Genomic DNA, 14,951 nt, shown 5'->3' with positions numbered 1-14,951 from the left:
GGAGAAAGCAATTGTGCAGTTGTCTACAATTAACAGGACAAAAACAGTTGATGAATGTGCAGCTGAATTAAAATACTCCCTAGGACAGGCTGAAATTATAAACTGGATCATTTAAAGGAATCTAACAAAGGATCTTTATAATTAAAACAAAGCACGGTTAATGGGATGTAAAATTGCCTATAATATCTTGGCAATAATAATTGGATTTTAAATTATTAAAATATGAATTGAACTATAAAGCAAATAAGAAAGACTTTTAAATTATAAAACTTGAGTAATCTTTTGAAATAAATTATTTATTTATAAAATTTATAAATTTATAAATTAAATTTATAAAATAAATTTATTTTATTTATTTATTACATTTATAAAATAAACCTTTATCACTCTTTTGGAAACGTGTAGGATGCAATTAATGAATATTCATGACAAGTCAGAAGGTATTCTTGTTTAGCACTGAATTTGACCTATGGTTCACGAGATTCCAATTTATCGTCTTGTTCTTTATAATAGGGAAAAATATATACCTTGCATTTCTTACATTTTGAAGAAGAGAAGCATATTGCATTCAAGTATAATTGTTTACTGATTATATAACCTAAACTTGAATATCCTCTTTAATTTAACAAAAGCTACTTAATAATTGAACCAATAAGCTTTAGTTCGCTTGAGCTTGTTTTGTGTCCTTGATTTGGCAAAAACTATGTTTTAAGAAGGGGCTTCCCAGGTGGCTCAGCTGTGAAGAGTCTGCCTACAGTGCAGGAGCTCCCAGTTCCATTGCTGGATGGGGAAGTTCCTCTGGAGAAGAGATAGGCTACCCACTCCAGTATTCTTGGGCTTCTCTGCCTGCAGTGCAGGAGACCTGCATTTGATCCCTGGGTTGGGAAGATCCCCTAGAGGAGGGCATGGCAACCCACTCCATTATGCTTGCCTGGAGAATCCCCATGGACACAGGAGCCTGGCAGGCTGTAGTCCATGGGGTCGCAAAGAGTCGGACACAACTGAGCAACTAAGCACAGCAAAGCACATGTTTTAAAAACCAGCACCTTCCGACTCTACAAGAAACTTTTTTCTTAGAGTTGAGATTCTGATTTTGAACAAGAAACTATAGAACTGCCTGAAAAACAAAGTTCCTTCTATATTTTTTCATGTAATACCTTATTTATATTTTTTTCTTACTACTCAGTTATTCATTTTACATGTTAGTAAATTATTAAACATACTGAGGTTCATAAACAAATGAGGTAAAAAAAACTGTGCTTTTACAAAATGTATATATCTTAAACAGTATTGCTAATTTATAGACTTAAGTTTAGACATTGATAATGAATAATACATTTACTGAAAACTAAGATAAACAGCTCCCATTTAATAATGACTAAATTTCAAGCAAAAAGGAAATTATTTCAAGATTAGTAATCATAAATTTTATCTGAATTACATTTTGAACCATGTTTAAAAAATATATGCATATATATGTATATATATATTTAGTTTTTTTTTTAGTCCCTCTGAGAACAACTTCAAATGGACTTTCCTTCTAGGCACCATTATTTTAGCGTTGGTGAGAGTTAAGTAGTTTATTTCATAAGACACAAATAGTTTCTTATATTTAAAAAAGTAAAAAGGGAAAGGTGCCCTAATTTTGGTAGAGTCATTTCAGTGCCATATTTCTTCCTGTTCCTTATTTCCTGGAGACATAATTTTGTTGTTGTTGTTATTGTTCTTACTTACTGCAAGCAAATGCCAGCTGAGATTCAAAAAACCAGTCATGGCATGATTTCCCAAGTGACTCGGTGGTAAAGAATCTGCCTAGCAGTGTGAGAGTTGCAGGAGACGTGAGCTCGATCCCTGGGTCAGGAAGACCCTCTGGGAGAGGAAATGGCAGCCCACTCCAGTATTCTTGCCTGAATAGTTCCATGGATAGAAGAGCCCTGTGGTCTACAGTCCATGGGGTTGCAAAGAATCAGACACGACTGAGGAACTGAGCACGCATGCACATAGTCATGGCCTTTAATTTAGTCTAGGCACTCTCCCCAAGGTGTCTGGGTAATGGCTTCAATGCATTGATTATAGCTGATTAGTTCCCATGTTCATAAAGTGAGAACACAGATGCTTTATATCCCTCAGTTGCTCTCTACAGAACAATGTGTGGAAAAACAGAGTACTTACTTTATAGCATGACTATTATAAAGAGCCACAGTCCCAAGCTAAAAGGATTAGTTATTTTCTAATTACCAAAAATAGTGTAATAGCTGTACAGGTATTTCTGACATTCTTAATGTCTATATAATTACCATACATACAGGGGAAAAACTGAATAAATGCTTATAAAATACTTGTTAAATAGTTTTAACAGTGATATAAATACATTTTACATCTGGTCTTCATCTGAAAGTAATTTGTAATTGAGAAGTTAGAGTTTACATGCACAAAATATTAAACAGTTCAAAATGTCACAGGCATTATAAATAAGTCGTGCAAAAATAATGGTATAAAAATTGCATTGACTGTAGAAGAAGGACCTATTCCAGTAGACAGTAATGATTGGGGAAGGCTTCTTTTAGGGCCTAAACAGATATAGGCACACTATGTAGGATTAAAAAAAGAAGAAAAAAAAATCAACTGTAGCTTTTTTTGTGAAAATAAGATTCAAAACAGTAGAAAATACCTTTATCTTTTTTATTATCCAATAAAGTAAATGTGGACATAATTTTATTTTAAAAATTATAATCTCCTTTGAACTTTATATTGTTTAAGTTGAAAAATGAAAATCGTATTTTTTTTCCAGATTTTTTAATAGTCTTTAAAAAATCACAGGAAGAAATTGAACTTTTCCGATTCAGTCAAACTTTTCCTTGCAGTGTCAACAGACGTTTTGCTTTCTTTTTAAATTCTGGGGCCAGAGAAATTAACACTGAGGTATTACATCTGCTCCTACACTGTGTAGCCACTTCGCTTCTGATAAGGACCTGTCTTCTTGAATAAATCAGGATCTAAAAATCTAATCTTACAGCTTGAGCATGCACTATTTCTTTTAGTTCTTAGGATATGTGAGACAATACACACCCATTTTCTAATCAGAAGACTAAAACTTAGACACATGGAAAATTATTTGTCCAAATTTATAACATTAATAAAAAGCAGAATTTAAATATAAATTAGTTCTTCCTTCTGTCCTCCCATTCATCTAGAGAGGATGAAAGATTTATTTGTCTAACCTCTAATATTGCCTTTTCTGTTGACATTTTTTCTTTCAATAAAACAACAGAAACTATTTATATTTGAAATTCAGGATCTCAGGGCTTTTGATCAATGAAAAACGATTTAAATTATAACAAATTGCATAAAATTAGAGACTTCTTAGTAAAACAGAACTTGCCATAATGATATGTATTCATTTGGAAGAGAATGCTTTGTTTTGTTCCCTGATTGCTTTCCTGTATCTATGACAGCTCCATTCTAGAAGAAGAATGAATGGGATTCAACAAATTGTTTTCTTTTTCTAGTCCCTTTGAAAAATAAACTTAGAGTAGAAGATGAAGACCAGTTCATTTACTTCCTATGTTGTACAGATACTCTGAGGAAGAAAATGTTCCATAATTACCAAGTTATATGATATTTTTATTTAACCTGTTTTCTGTGTGCTAAATATATCATAGAATTTTATAGTGTTAAACTAACTTATCATTAAAATTCTATTTCTTCTTTTCCCCTCCTTCCTACATAACCTGCTCAGAAATTCATTCAGTCTTTTTTTCCATTTATGCATGTGTTATTGGTGAGTCCATGTTTCTCAACAGCTACCGTGCAAATCATGTTGGATACATTTAATGAACTTCACAGTCTAAGAGAGACTTGTTAAAAGGAAAAAAGGGGGGGGAAAGTCCATAAGACAGTGTGATAAATGTAATTCCAGGAACATCTGAGAAATTGGGAGAAGGTCTCTTAGTTGTATTGAGAGGAGTGAGTGGTAAGACTTCCACAAAGAAGTGGCACATACAGAAATCCTGAAGCAGCACGAATCATTAAAAGAACTATGTTCTCTGAAACACAGAAAGCATATACTGAAAAGGCGGTAGATAAAGTTAGAAAAGTCGACCAATGTCTGTATATAATGTTTAACTATTATCTTGTCAATAAAAGTAGCCAAGAAGTGTAAATAACACTAGTGGCAGAGCAAAAAATGCAACAGAGGGACTGAAGACTTGAGAGTCAGAGAAATTGGGCAGCTGTTGTAATTGGATGACAGATAATTAGGCTTGAATTAAAACAATGTTTAAGTAATAAAGAAGCAGATTAAAAATAAATAAAATTGACAAGACTAGTGATTAATGTAGGATGATCTTAAAGTCAGATTTCAACAGGTTGAAGAGTGAATAAAGCTGAATGGGTCACTAAGGGTTATCTTCTGCTACAGAAAACATTCACATCCTACCCCTAGGTAGGATGAATATGGCTTTCCTGGTTGCTCAGAAAAGCCTTAAATTCTATCACCTCTCAATTTTTCAAAGCTTCCTATGGTTTTTTTTTTATTCATTCGGTTTTGTACTATTTTATTTCCTGTATTTCATAATTCTAATCTTGATAGTCCTTGGGGGATGTGTGTGTGTGTGTATATATATATGTATTTTAAGGTTTTCCTGGTGGCTCAGACAGTAAAGAGTCTGCCTGCAATGTAGGAGACCCGGGTTTGATCCCTGGGTCAGGAAGGTCTGCTAGAGAAGGGAAAATGGCAACCTACTCCACTACTTTTGCCTGAAGAATCCCATGGACAGAGGAGCCTGACAGGCTACAGTCCATGGGATCACAAAGAGTCAGACATTACTGAGTGACTAACAGTTTCATAGATTTTAAGAATACAATTTGGAAAAACTCTGTGTATGAATGATTTATCAGATTATACAAAGATGAAGGGAATTATACGGACTTGAAAAATAGATTTTGAGATTTTTACCCAAAATGCAGAAAGAGAAAGAAATGAAAAATGAAAGTGATATTAAGAGGTGTGGAGGTAGAATAAGAAAGTTTAATTTGCAAATCATCAGAATTGAAAAAGGAAAGTAAATACAGAGTAAGTGAAATGAAATATATAAAAGATAATGTTTGTGAATTTTTAAAAGCTGATTGAAAATAAAAATATAGTAATATGAAAATCACAGTGTACCTCAAATAGGATAAATAAAAAGAAACCCAGGCTAGACAAGTGGTACTGAAGCTGGGCAAAGCCAAAAATAAAGAGGTCAAAGCACCCAGAAAGAAGGAGCTGATCATTTACAGAAAGGGAAAATTAGAATGACAGCAACAAAGAAAGCTAGAAGAAAAGGATATAATACTTTCAATGTTTGAAGAAAAAAGTCTCAATAATTGTATATACAGCAAAAATATTTTCAAAAACTATTAGGGGGTGTGATGGTGCAGTAATTTTGTGACATTTTAACTTAACTCCAGTGCCAACCTTTGCTTCCCAGTTCAAAGGAAACAATTTAAAAAGCACACATTATAAGCCACTGTGCCAGAGGTAATAAACATCATTAGCAAAGAATTTTAATTACTTACTTTTGATCTATTTAGTGACTCCCTGGAAGAACAGATTTTAAAGATTCATTTTCCCTAAGTGGAACTGGCCTAGTGTGAAAAGAAAGCTGCTTTACTGAGGGCATTTGTTGAAGGCATTTATCGCTGGTATCTTAGGTTGCCATTGCCTGAGGTGATAGAGAACAGTTGAGGCCAATGGTAGACAGCCGAAAAGCTTGGGAGGAACAGCAGGGGAGTGAATGTACACAACACTTTGAAAAGCTCCGACATATTTCTGAAATTCTAAAGGGCCCTGCACATGCTTAGTTTTCATCTTCTGGAAAGATGAGAAGGTTTCAAACTCTCACCTGTGGATGCTGAGATTCTGTGGCAGCAGGAAGTAAACTCAAAGGTAGGGTTGAAACCTGCCTGGCTGAGTGTTGAAGGGCTGTCAACACATACACGCAGCTCCTTGAGAAAGTCTGGGAGATTTTTTGGGATTCAGGCATTTAAAGAATTCTTTTCTAATCATTAACTTCCACTAACATAATAAAAGCAGAGACTTCAATAACCACGCATGACGAGGCATACAGCCATAACAAAATCAGCTTAGAAAAGTCAACTGAAGTTTCCTCAGAGGCCCAGATGTAGGACTGAGAAGGGGTGCCCCCATCTTTACCTAGCCTTACGTATTTCCTAAGCAGCTGTAGCACAGATCACGGACTGAGTCAAGGTGCTGCAAGAGGATGCTTAAAATGTGGAATCATGGGATCCAAACTTAGTGAAAAAGGAAATAAATCAAGCAGTGGATGAAGGACTAAGAGAAAACAGAGGGATCACAGAAGTGGAAGTTGGAAGTCTTTTTTTTTTTTTTCCCCCTGGAACCAGGGAGAGACAAGTGAAGGGAAGAGAGAAAGGTTAGGATTCTTATCCGTGACTGTGGCACAGAGTAGATTGTTTAAGCTTAAAAATTTAATATGTGGTTTCCTTTGTTGTGCAAAAGCTTTTAAGTTTCATTAGGTCCCATTTGTTTATTTTTGCTTTTATTTCCAATATTCTGGGAGGTGGGTCATAGAGGATCCTGCTGTGATTTATGTCGGAGAGGGTTTTGCCTATGTTCTCCTCTAGGAGTTTTATAGTTTCCGTTCTTACATTTAGATCTTTAATCCATTTTGAGTTTATTTTTGTGTATGGTGTTAGAAAGTGTTCTAGTTTAATTCTTTTACAAGTGGTTGACCAGTTTTCCCAGCACCACTTGTTAAAGAGGTTGTCTTTTTTCCATTGTATATCCTTGCCTCCTTTGTCGAAGATATGGTGTCCATAGGTTCATGGATTTAAAAGACAGCCCTCAGATTGGGAGAAAATAATAGCAAACAAAGCAACAGACAAAGGACTAATCTCAAAAATATACAAACAACTCCTGCAGCTCAATTCCAGAAAAATAAATGACCCAATCAAAAAATGGGCCAAAGAACTAAACAGATATTTCTCCAAAGAAGACATACAGATGGCTAACAAACATATGAAAAGATGCTCCACATCACTCATTATTAGAGAAATGCAAATCAAAACCACAATGAGGTACCATTACACGCCAGTCAGGATGGCTGCTATCCAAAAGTCTACAAGCAATAAATGCTGGAGAGGGTGTGGAGAAAAGGGAACCCTCTTACACTGTTGGTGGGAATGCAAACTAGTACAGCTGCTATGGAGAACAGTGTGGAGATTTCTTAAAAAACTGGAAATAGAACTGCCATATGACCCAGCAATCCCACTCCTGGGCATACACACCGAGGAAACCAGATCTGAAAGAGACACATGCACCCCAATGTTCATTGCAGCACTGTTTATAATAGCTAGGACATGGAAGCAACCTGAATGTCCATCAGCAGATGAATGGATAAGAAAGCTGTGGTACATATACCCAATGGAATATTACTCAGCCATTAAAAAGAATACATTTTAATCAGTTCTAATGAGATGGATGAAAAACTGGAGCCTATTATACAGAGTGAAGTAAGCCAGAAAGATAAAGAACATTGCAGCATACTAACACATATATATGGAATTTAGAAAGATGGTAATGATAACCCTATATGCAAAACAGAAAAAGAGACACAGATGTACAGAACAGACTTTTAGACTCTGTGGGAGAAGGCAAGGGTGGGATGTTTCGAGAGAACAGCATCGAAACATGTATATTATCTATGGTGAAACAGATCACCAGCCCAGGTGGGATGACATGAGACAAGTGCTCGGGCCTGGTGCACTGGGAAGACCCAGAGGAATCGGGTGGAGAGGGAGGTGGGAGGGGGGATCAGGATGGGGAATACATGTAAATCCATGGCTGATTCATGTCAATGTATGACAAAACCCATTACAATATTGTAAAGTAATTAGCCTCCAACTAATAAAAAAAAAATTTAATATGTGAAGCTGATTATGGCCAACAGAGTGACTTCCTGAAGTGAGATTGAATTGAAGATTCTAAAAGAATCTTAGATTTAGGGATTTTTAATTCCCCTTTAAAAGAGTCAGGTAAGTAGAGGCATGGAAATAAAACATCACACATGCCTCTCAATGGCCCCACTCAGGCAGCTGCCTGTGACCTGCTTGGGCACAGGGAATGGAAAGCTGGGAAGTGCAAGTTCAGTTCAGTTCGCCATGGGGCTATTTGGAAAAACCCAGAAGAAGCCGCCCAAAGAGCTGGTCAATGAATGGTCACTAAAGATAAAAAAAAAAGAAATGAGAGTTGTTGACAGGTAGATATGAGATATCCATAGAGAAGAAGAAAAAGTGAAACAGTCTATGAATGATGCTGCCAAAAAGGGTCAGAAGGATGTCTGCATGGTTCTGGCCAAGGAGATGATTCAGGTCAAGGAAAGCCATGAGCAAGCTCTGTACATCCAAAGTGCACATGAACTCTGTGCTCACGGGGATGAAGAACCACCTGGCAGTTGTGTGAGTGGCTGGTTCTCTTGCAGAAGAGCACAGAGGTGATGAAGGCCATGCAGCATCTTGTGAAGATCTTGGAAATCCAGGCCATCATGCGGGAGCTGTCCAAAGAGATGAGGAAGGCTGGGATCATAGAAAAGATGTTAGAGGACACTTTTGAAAGTGCGGGCAATCAAGAAGAAATGCAAGAAGCAGCAGCAATAGAAATTGACAGAATTCTGTTTGACATCACCATAGGGCCTTAGGCAAAGCACCTAGTGAGGTGACAGACGCCCTCCCGGAGCCTAAACCTCCAGGAGCCGTGGCTGCATGAGAAGATGAGGAGGAATAAGAGGCCGTGGAAGCCATTCAGTATTGTCTAGCCAACTCTGCAGCTGGGGTGGCCCAGCAGGGCCCCCAGGCTCACCTCACAGCCCCATGATTGGGCACACACTCCTTGAAGCCATTTCTGTGTCTCTTGCACTACCCATCTGGGTGTGGCACTGTGTTTTGGAGAAGGTTCTCTGCTAATCTCTCTTCACCCTCCGCAGAGGCTTTGGGATTCAGTGGGATTGTTCTTGAGAGGTAGTGTAATAAATTCATCATTTTTAGGAGTATAAACAGAAGTGTCTTTTTCGGGGATGAAGGCAAAGAAGTCTGTCTTTTTATGATGCACTTCTGAGAATAGTGTTGATTGCCTGAATGTTGAGGATTCTGTGTGTGTGTGTGTGTGTGTGTGTGTGTGTGTATATGTTTGGTCTGTAAAACACTATATAAATGGATCTTAATAAATTTCTGCTTTGAAAAAATACACACACAAACACATCACACATTAGTTGATATATAACTCCTCAGTGAAAAACTGGGAGGAGAGACTTTCAGACAACTGATAGAATCTCTCTGGTGTATCTGGGGCAGGAATCTCTCCCACCCACCCGTTCCCCTGCTGCCATGCCCCGTGGCGTTGGTCACCCGCTGTTTTGTCCCTAAGAGTGGTGTGATACCTAGTAACCGGCCAGACCCTGGGTCTCTCCCTTCCTGCTGTCTTCTGTTAATCTATTTAAATGTTGTAATCTGCACTAATTTGCACATATTAGATTTCTTCCTGGCTTTCTTCAGCCTTCATGCACTAGATAAAGCCATTGAACGAAGACTCCAACCTCTTCTCTTTAGAAGATTATCTATAAAATATAGACCAATGAGGTCATCAGAAGTTGACAGTTGGGAAGTTTAGTCTTTGACTTCTTTTATTTTCCCAGCTTCCTCAGTGATTAAATTTAAGACTATCTGTATGATTGTTTGCCCTCCAACATTATTTACAGAAGTGTAATGAGCCATTTTCCCCCAAGTATTGTGCTTTCTAGTAGACTTCCCCTTACTCTTGTGTTCTTTGAGTAACTTAGGTTGTTAACATCCATGCTGAAAATTAGACGATATTCCCATTGGAATGTGCCTGTGTTCGTCTTAAGCTAGGCCTCTGTCATATGGCCAGGAAGTTCCTGCTGTTCCTAGAGTGACAGTCAATTTAACCCAGATCTCACCGTGGGATAACAAAGTTTATGTCAGAACACATAGATTTTTGTAAGATTTCTAGTGAGAAACTATCTTGAATTCACTGCTCCTTGGAACTTATTTCAGGAAGGTTCCATCTTAGAATTAAGGATCTGAGCATGTAAGTGAATTTTAGATGTAATTCAGTCCTAGTGTATATATTAATTAAAGTAAGAATCCAGTCTATAGATTTTCTCACATACGATCATCCAGGTTTTGTGTGAAAATTTACTTTCATGACACTGAATTCTATTGTTTTAATCATTTTAAAAGTGTCCAAAATCCTTGTTTTTCTTGCTTTTAATGACTTTATTAAATTAACTGAATCTTTTGTTCACAAGACACACTATATTTAAGAGGCATTGTTGTAACAGTTTAATAGCATATTTTGTAATTGTATGATTTAGACTTATCTAAAATTTATGCATAGTTAATATTTATAATACTGAAATTTGATTACTGAAAAAAGTTGAGTTGCACAAAGTTATTAATATTAATTCCAAAGGTATTTTTCTTTTCAGATTGCTATGCCATGCTATGAAGGACCATATAGTTCGTGTTGCAAATGAAGCTGAGTTTATTTTGAACAGACAGAGAGCTGAGGATGTACATAAACATGCAGAGTTTGAGGTAAGGTTTGGGGAGTGAATTAAATTCTGCTTTTCTGTTACAAGTCAGTTGTCACCAATGGTAACCTTACATAAGTTTTTTTTTTTTCAAGATGAAAATTTCACTGAAGGCATTTCGGTTGTTTTTAAAGCTTTAGTAAATGTCAGACAGGGCACTTATTTCTTATTACCTCATTTGCAATATGAAAAGACCACTCTAGCATTATGCCTAACCACTTGATAGACTGAGGTTGTTCTAACTTATTCTTAAAGGCACATACAGTTTTGCAGTGCAATTCCTTTAGTAATTTTTAAGCATAGTTTACACACCATTAGATATGGGTGTAATAGTAGTTATGTGAAGAAAGTTTTACTCTTCAGTAATTTATTATTAAATAATGTATTCATCTTTATTTAGAGTGGGCAAAGATCATTCTAGTTCATATTTTATTGTTATAATTTATACTTTACTGACAAATGAAGCAATCCTATCATATATGATATATATGTAGATCTGTATGTATATATGGAAACATAATAGTTTAAAATCTTCATAAGCACAAATTATCATTGCATAAAGAACAAATTATCATCTCTATTTTATATTCAAAAATTTAAGGTATTCAAGTAGTATATTGTACAAACTAATAGTTTTTAAAATAAATATTATTCTTATATATCTAGCATGTCAATAATTATTTGACATATTGCCCTGATTCAATAAACTTATTTTCAGAAATATTTAGGTGACCTGCTGTTTGACTTAGGTTGGCCTTGAAAATAATAACTAAGCCCACCGATTTATGCTCCTGATACAACATATGAAGAAGTGTGGTGCAACTGGAAGCCAGAACCCATGTTTCCAGTTTTGAGGTTTTTACCTCAGTAAGGCAGCTCTCTTAGTCATGCAGGTTGATGTCCTAGGTCTAGAGATCTCTGATCTACCTCGCTGAAAAGAATAAGACATAAATAACTGTTTCATTATAATAACCATAATATCCACTTCATTTGTCAAATGAGACAGCACACACCTGTCATATGGGATTGTAGCAGCCTTATTTGAAAAAAAATATATAAATTCTGATAAAAGTACATCAACAATTAAGTGTTTGTCAGAATGAAGTTTTATGTCTTTCCAAACATAAATAACATCGAATCTTTATAAATCAGGTATCATACTGTAATCTGGATGATGAGAAAAGATTGAATTATCTGCTTTGAATAATATGTTTAGGTATAAGATATGTCAGAACTCTCGACAAAATAGCAATATTCAATTGACTTTCGACCTCTGTTAGTAATAAGATTTAGAATATTAACTGAATTCTCTGCAGAATCAGTTTTGAGTTGATCATATTTCTACTCAGAAAAGCAAGTTATTTTGTGGGGATATAAGCAGATCAATATATGACATGTGAAAGCATTTAAGATACATTTTCAAGCCACCAGATTTTAATTACAAGCTCTAATATATATTTAACTAAGGTGATATTAAGCTAAGGGTGGTGTTTCTCAACCTTTTTACATTATTGTCCCCTCTAAGGCAAATTTTTATATGGGTATCACCCTAATCAGCCCCTACCGTGATTGATTATAATTATCACCAATATGCTGTTTATTTGTTTATGTACTGTGTATGCGTGCTTTATACATTTAAAGAGTAATACCCTTTTATTAATACCATTTTCACCATCTTGGCAATGAGATCTCTCTGATTGAGGACACACAGCTAAAGGAGGCATAGATGCTGTGAAGGGAATGTGAACAACTCAGTGTTTGTAGATTGTGTACACATAAAATAAAATACTGATGTAAACCAAATTTTGAGAGTATTATCATTGTTACTTAATGAACGTGCATTGTTTTTTTTAACCCAAATTTTCTATTTGTTCCTTTTAGGTTAAAGCTATATTAATAAAATGCATTGATGTGTGTGTATCTGTGTGCATGTGTGGTTTACCAAACATTTTCCACTTTTAAATTTTAAATTGTAAGAGATTTTATAAAAGCCATAACATTTTATACTAGGACTTTTTGAGGGATTTCTGTATCCCCCATATAAGCCTGTAATTAAGAGAAAAAGTATATTTAATTTGACATGGGTACTTAATAGTTAAGTTTTTTTGGCTAACCACTGTAATTGTTAAGGAAGAAAAATGAAAATTTAATTTTACTCTCCAATGAGCTAATGAAATATTAACCTCATTATGGAGGCAGATCATTGTACTAATTGGTGATTCCCTGTACAAAAAGATAAATTGGAAAATGAATTAATCCTTCTTAGGTTACTGAAGGATTATTTCTCTGGAAGAGGTGACTTGTGGTGGTAGTCTGAATCAGGAGATAGTTGAAAGGATTATGCTCAGATACCTTCCATGAAGGATTTTTACTTTGTAATAATGAATGTGAACTCATTATGTATATATTTTAGATGTATGAAACTTTTTTACAATTATATGACTCATATTAATACTTGATAATTTTAAATTTTGCAGTCACTCTACCCTATACATAAATCATTATACAAAAAAGACTTATGATTAAGGAGATGTTTCATCTTCATGTTCATGTTTGTATTGAACCTTTTTGATACACAAGATTGCCTATGTTTCTAATACCAATGAACTTGAATACAGATAGCTGACCAGACAACTGATTATTAGGTAGAGAAGATTAAGAGAGTAGTTATCATTCAAAGAGACTTTGAATACATTAAATTCGAGAGCTAAGATAGTCTGTAGAGAAAATCTTGTTTTAGCCCTTTATTTTATGAATATAAAACTGAATACAGAGAAAAAAAAATTTACGTAAACTGTGAAATTGAATGCAAGTCTAAATTCTTAAACTATCTTCTATACCACATTGCCATTTATGAAATGGAACACTATTAAATGGCATGGTTTTGATTTATATATAATTATCAAGAACATAACATTTTTAAGTAAGATATTTCATTCCAATCCCAAAGAAAGGCAATGCCAAAGAATGCTCAAACTACCACTCAGTTGCACTCATCTCATATACTAGTAAAGTGATGCTTAAAATTCTCCAAGCCAGGCTTCAGCAATACGTGAACCATGAACTTCCAGATGTTCAAGCTGGTTTTAGAAAAGGCAGAGGAACCAGAGATCAAATTGCCAACATCCAATGGATCATTGAAAAAGCAAGAGAGTTCCAGAAAAACATCTATTTCTGCTTTATTGACTATGCCAAAGCCTTTGACTCTGTGGATCACAATAAACTGGAAAATTCTGAAAAAGATAGGAATACCAGACCACCTGACCTGCCTCTTGAGAAATCTATATGCAGGTCAGGAAGCTACAGTTAGAACTGGACATGGAACAACAGACTGGTTCCAAATAGGAAAAGGAGTACGTTAAGGCTATATATTGTCACCCTGCTTATTTAACTTACATGCAGAGTACATCATGAGAAACGCTGGGCTGGAGGAAGCACAAGCTGGAATCAAGATTGCCAGGAGAAATATCAATAACCTCAGATATGCAGATGATACCACCCTATGGCAGAAAGTGAAGAGGAACTAAAAAGCCTCTTGATGAAAGTGAAAGAGGAGAGTGAAAAAGTTGGCTTAAAGCTCAACATTCAGAAAACTAAGATCATGGCATCCGGTCCTATCACTTCATGGGAAATAGATGGAGAAACAGTGGTAACAGTGGCTGACTTTATTTTTCTGGGCTCCCAAATCACTGCAGATGGTGATTGCAGCCTTGAAATTAAAAGACACTCCTTGGGAGGAAAGTTATGACCAACCTAGACTAGACAGCATATTAAAAAGCAGAGACATTACTTTGCCAACAAAGGTCCGTGTAGTCAAGGCTATGGTTTTTCCAGTGGTCTTGTATGTATGTGAGAGTTGGACTATAAAGAAAGCTGAGCGCCGAAGAATTGATGCTTTTGAACTGTGGTGTTGGAGAAGACTCTTGAGAATCCCTTGGACTGCAAGGAGATCCATCCAGTCCATCCTAAAGGAGATCAGTCCTGGGTGTTCATCGGAAGGACTGATGCTGAAGCTGAAACTCCAATACTTTGGCCACTTGATGCGAAGAGCTGACTCATTTGAAAAGACGCTGATGCTGGAAAAGATTGAGGGCAGGAGGAGAAGGGGACGACAGAGGATAAGATGATTGGATGGCATCACCAACTCAGTGGACATGGGTTTGGGTGGACTCTGGGAGTTGTTGATGGGCAGGGAGGCCTGGTGTGCTGCAGTTCATGGGGTCGCAAAGAGTCAGACACTACTGAGCAACTGAACTGAACTGATACTATATTAGGATTCCCTGGTGGCTCAGATGGTAAAAACAATCTCCCTGCAATTCAGGA

General features: G+C 36.0%; 1 protein-coding gene and 1 pseudogene across 10 annotated transcripts in view; both read left to right on the top strand.

The window, feature by feature from the left end:
• The window catches only part of NBEA (neurobeachin), a 644,508-nt gene that overhangs the window by 325,336 nt on the left and 304,221 nt on the right, over positions 1-14,951 (top strand). For all 10 annotated transcript variants that reach the window (XM_043477413.1, XM_043477415.1, XM_043477416.1 and 7 more), the window contains one exon: positions 10,524-10,632. In XM_043477413.1, coding sequence (XP_043333348.1) covers positions 10,524-10,632 — 109 coding nt within the window. The remainder of the gene's footprint in view (positions 1-10,523; positions 10,633-14,951) is intronic.
• Positions 8,124-8,893, top strand: LOC122447663 (annotated as a pseudogene).

Source organism: Cervus canadensis, chromosome 9, assembly GCF_019320065.1.
Source record: "Cervus canadensis isolate Bull #8, Minnesota chromosome 9, ASM1932006v1, whole genome shotgun sequence".
Classification (NCBI taxonomy): domain Eukaryota; kingdom Metazoa; phylum Chordata; class Mammalia; order Artiodactyla; family Cervidae; genus Cervus; species Cervus canadensis.
This window is presented reverse-complemented; position numbering and strand designations above follow the sequence as displayed.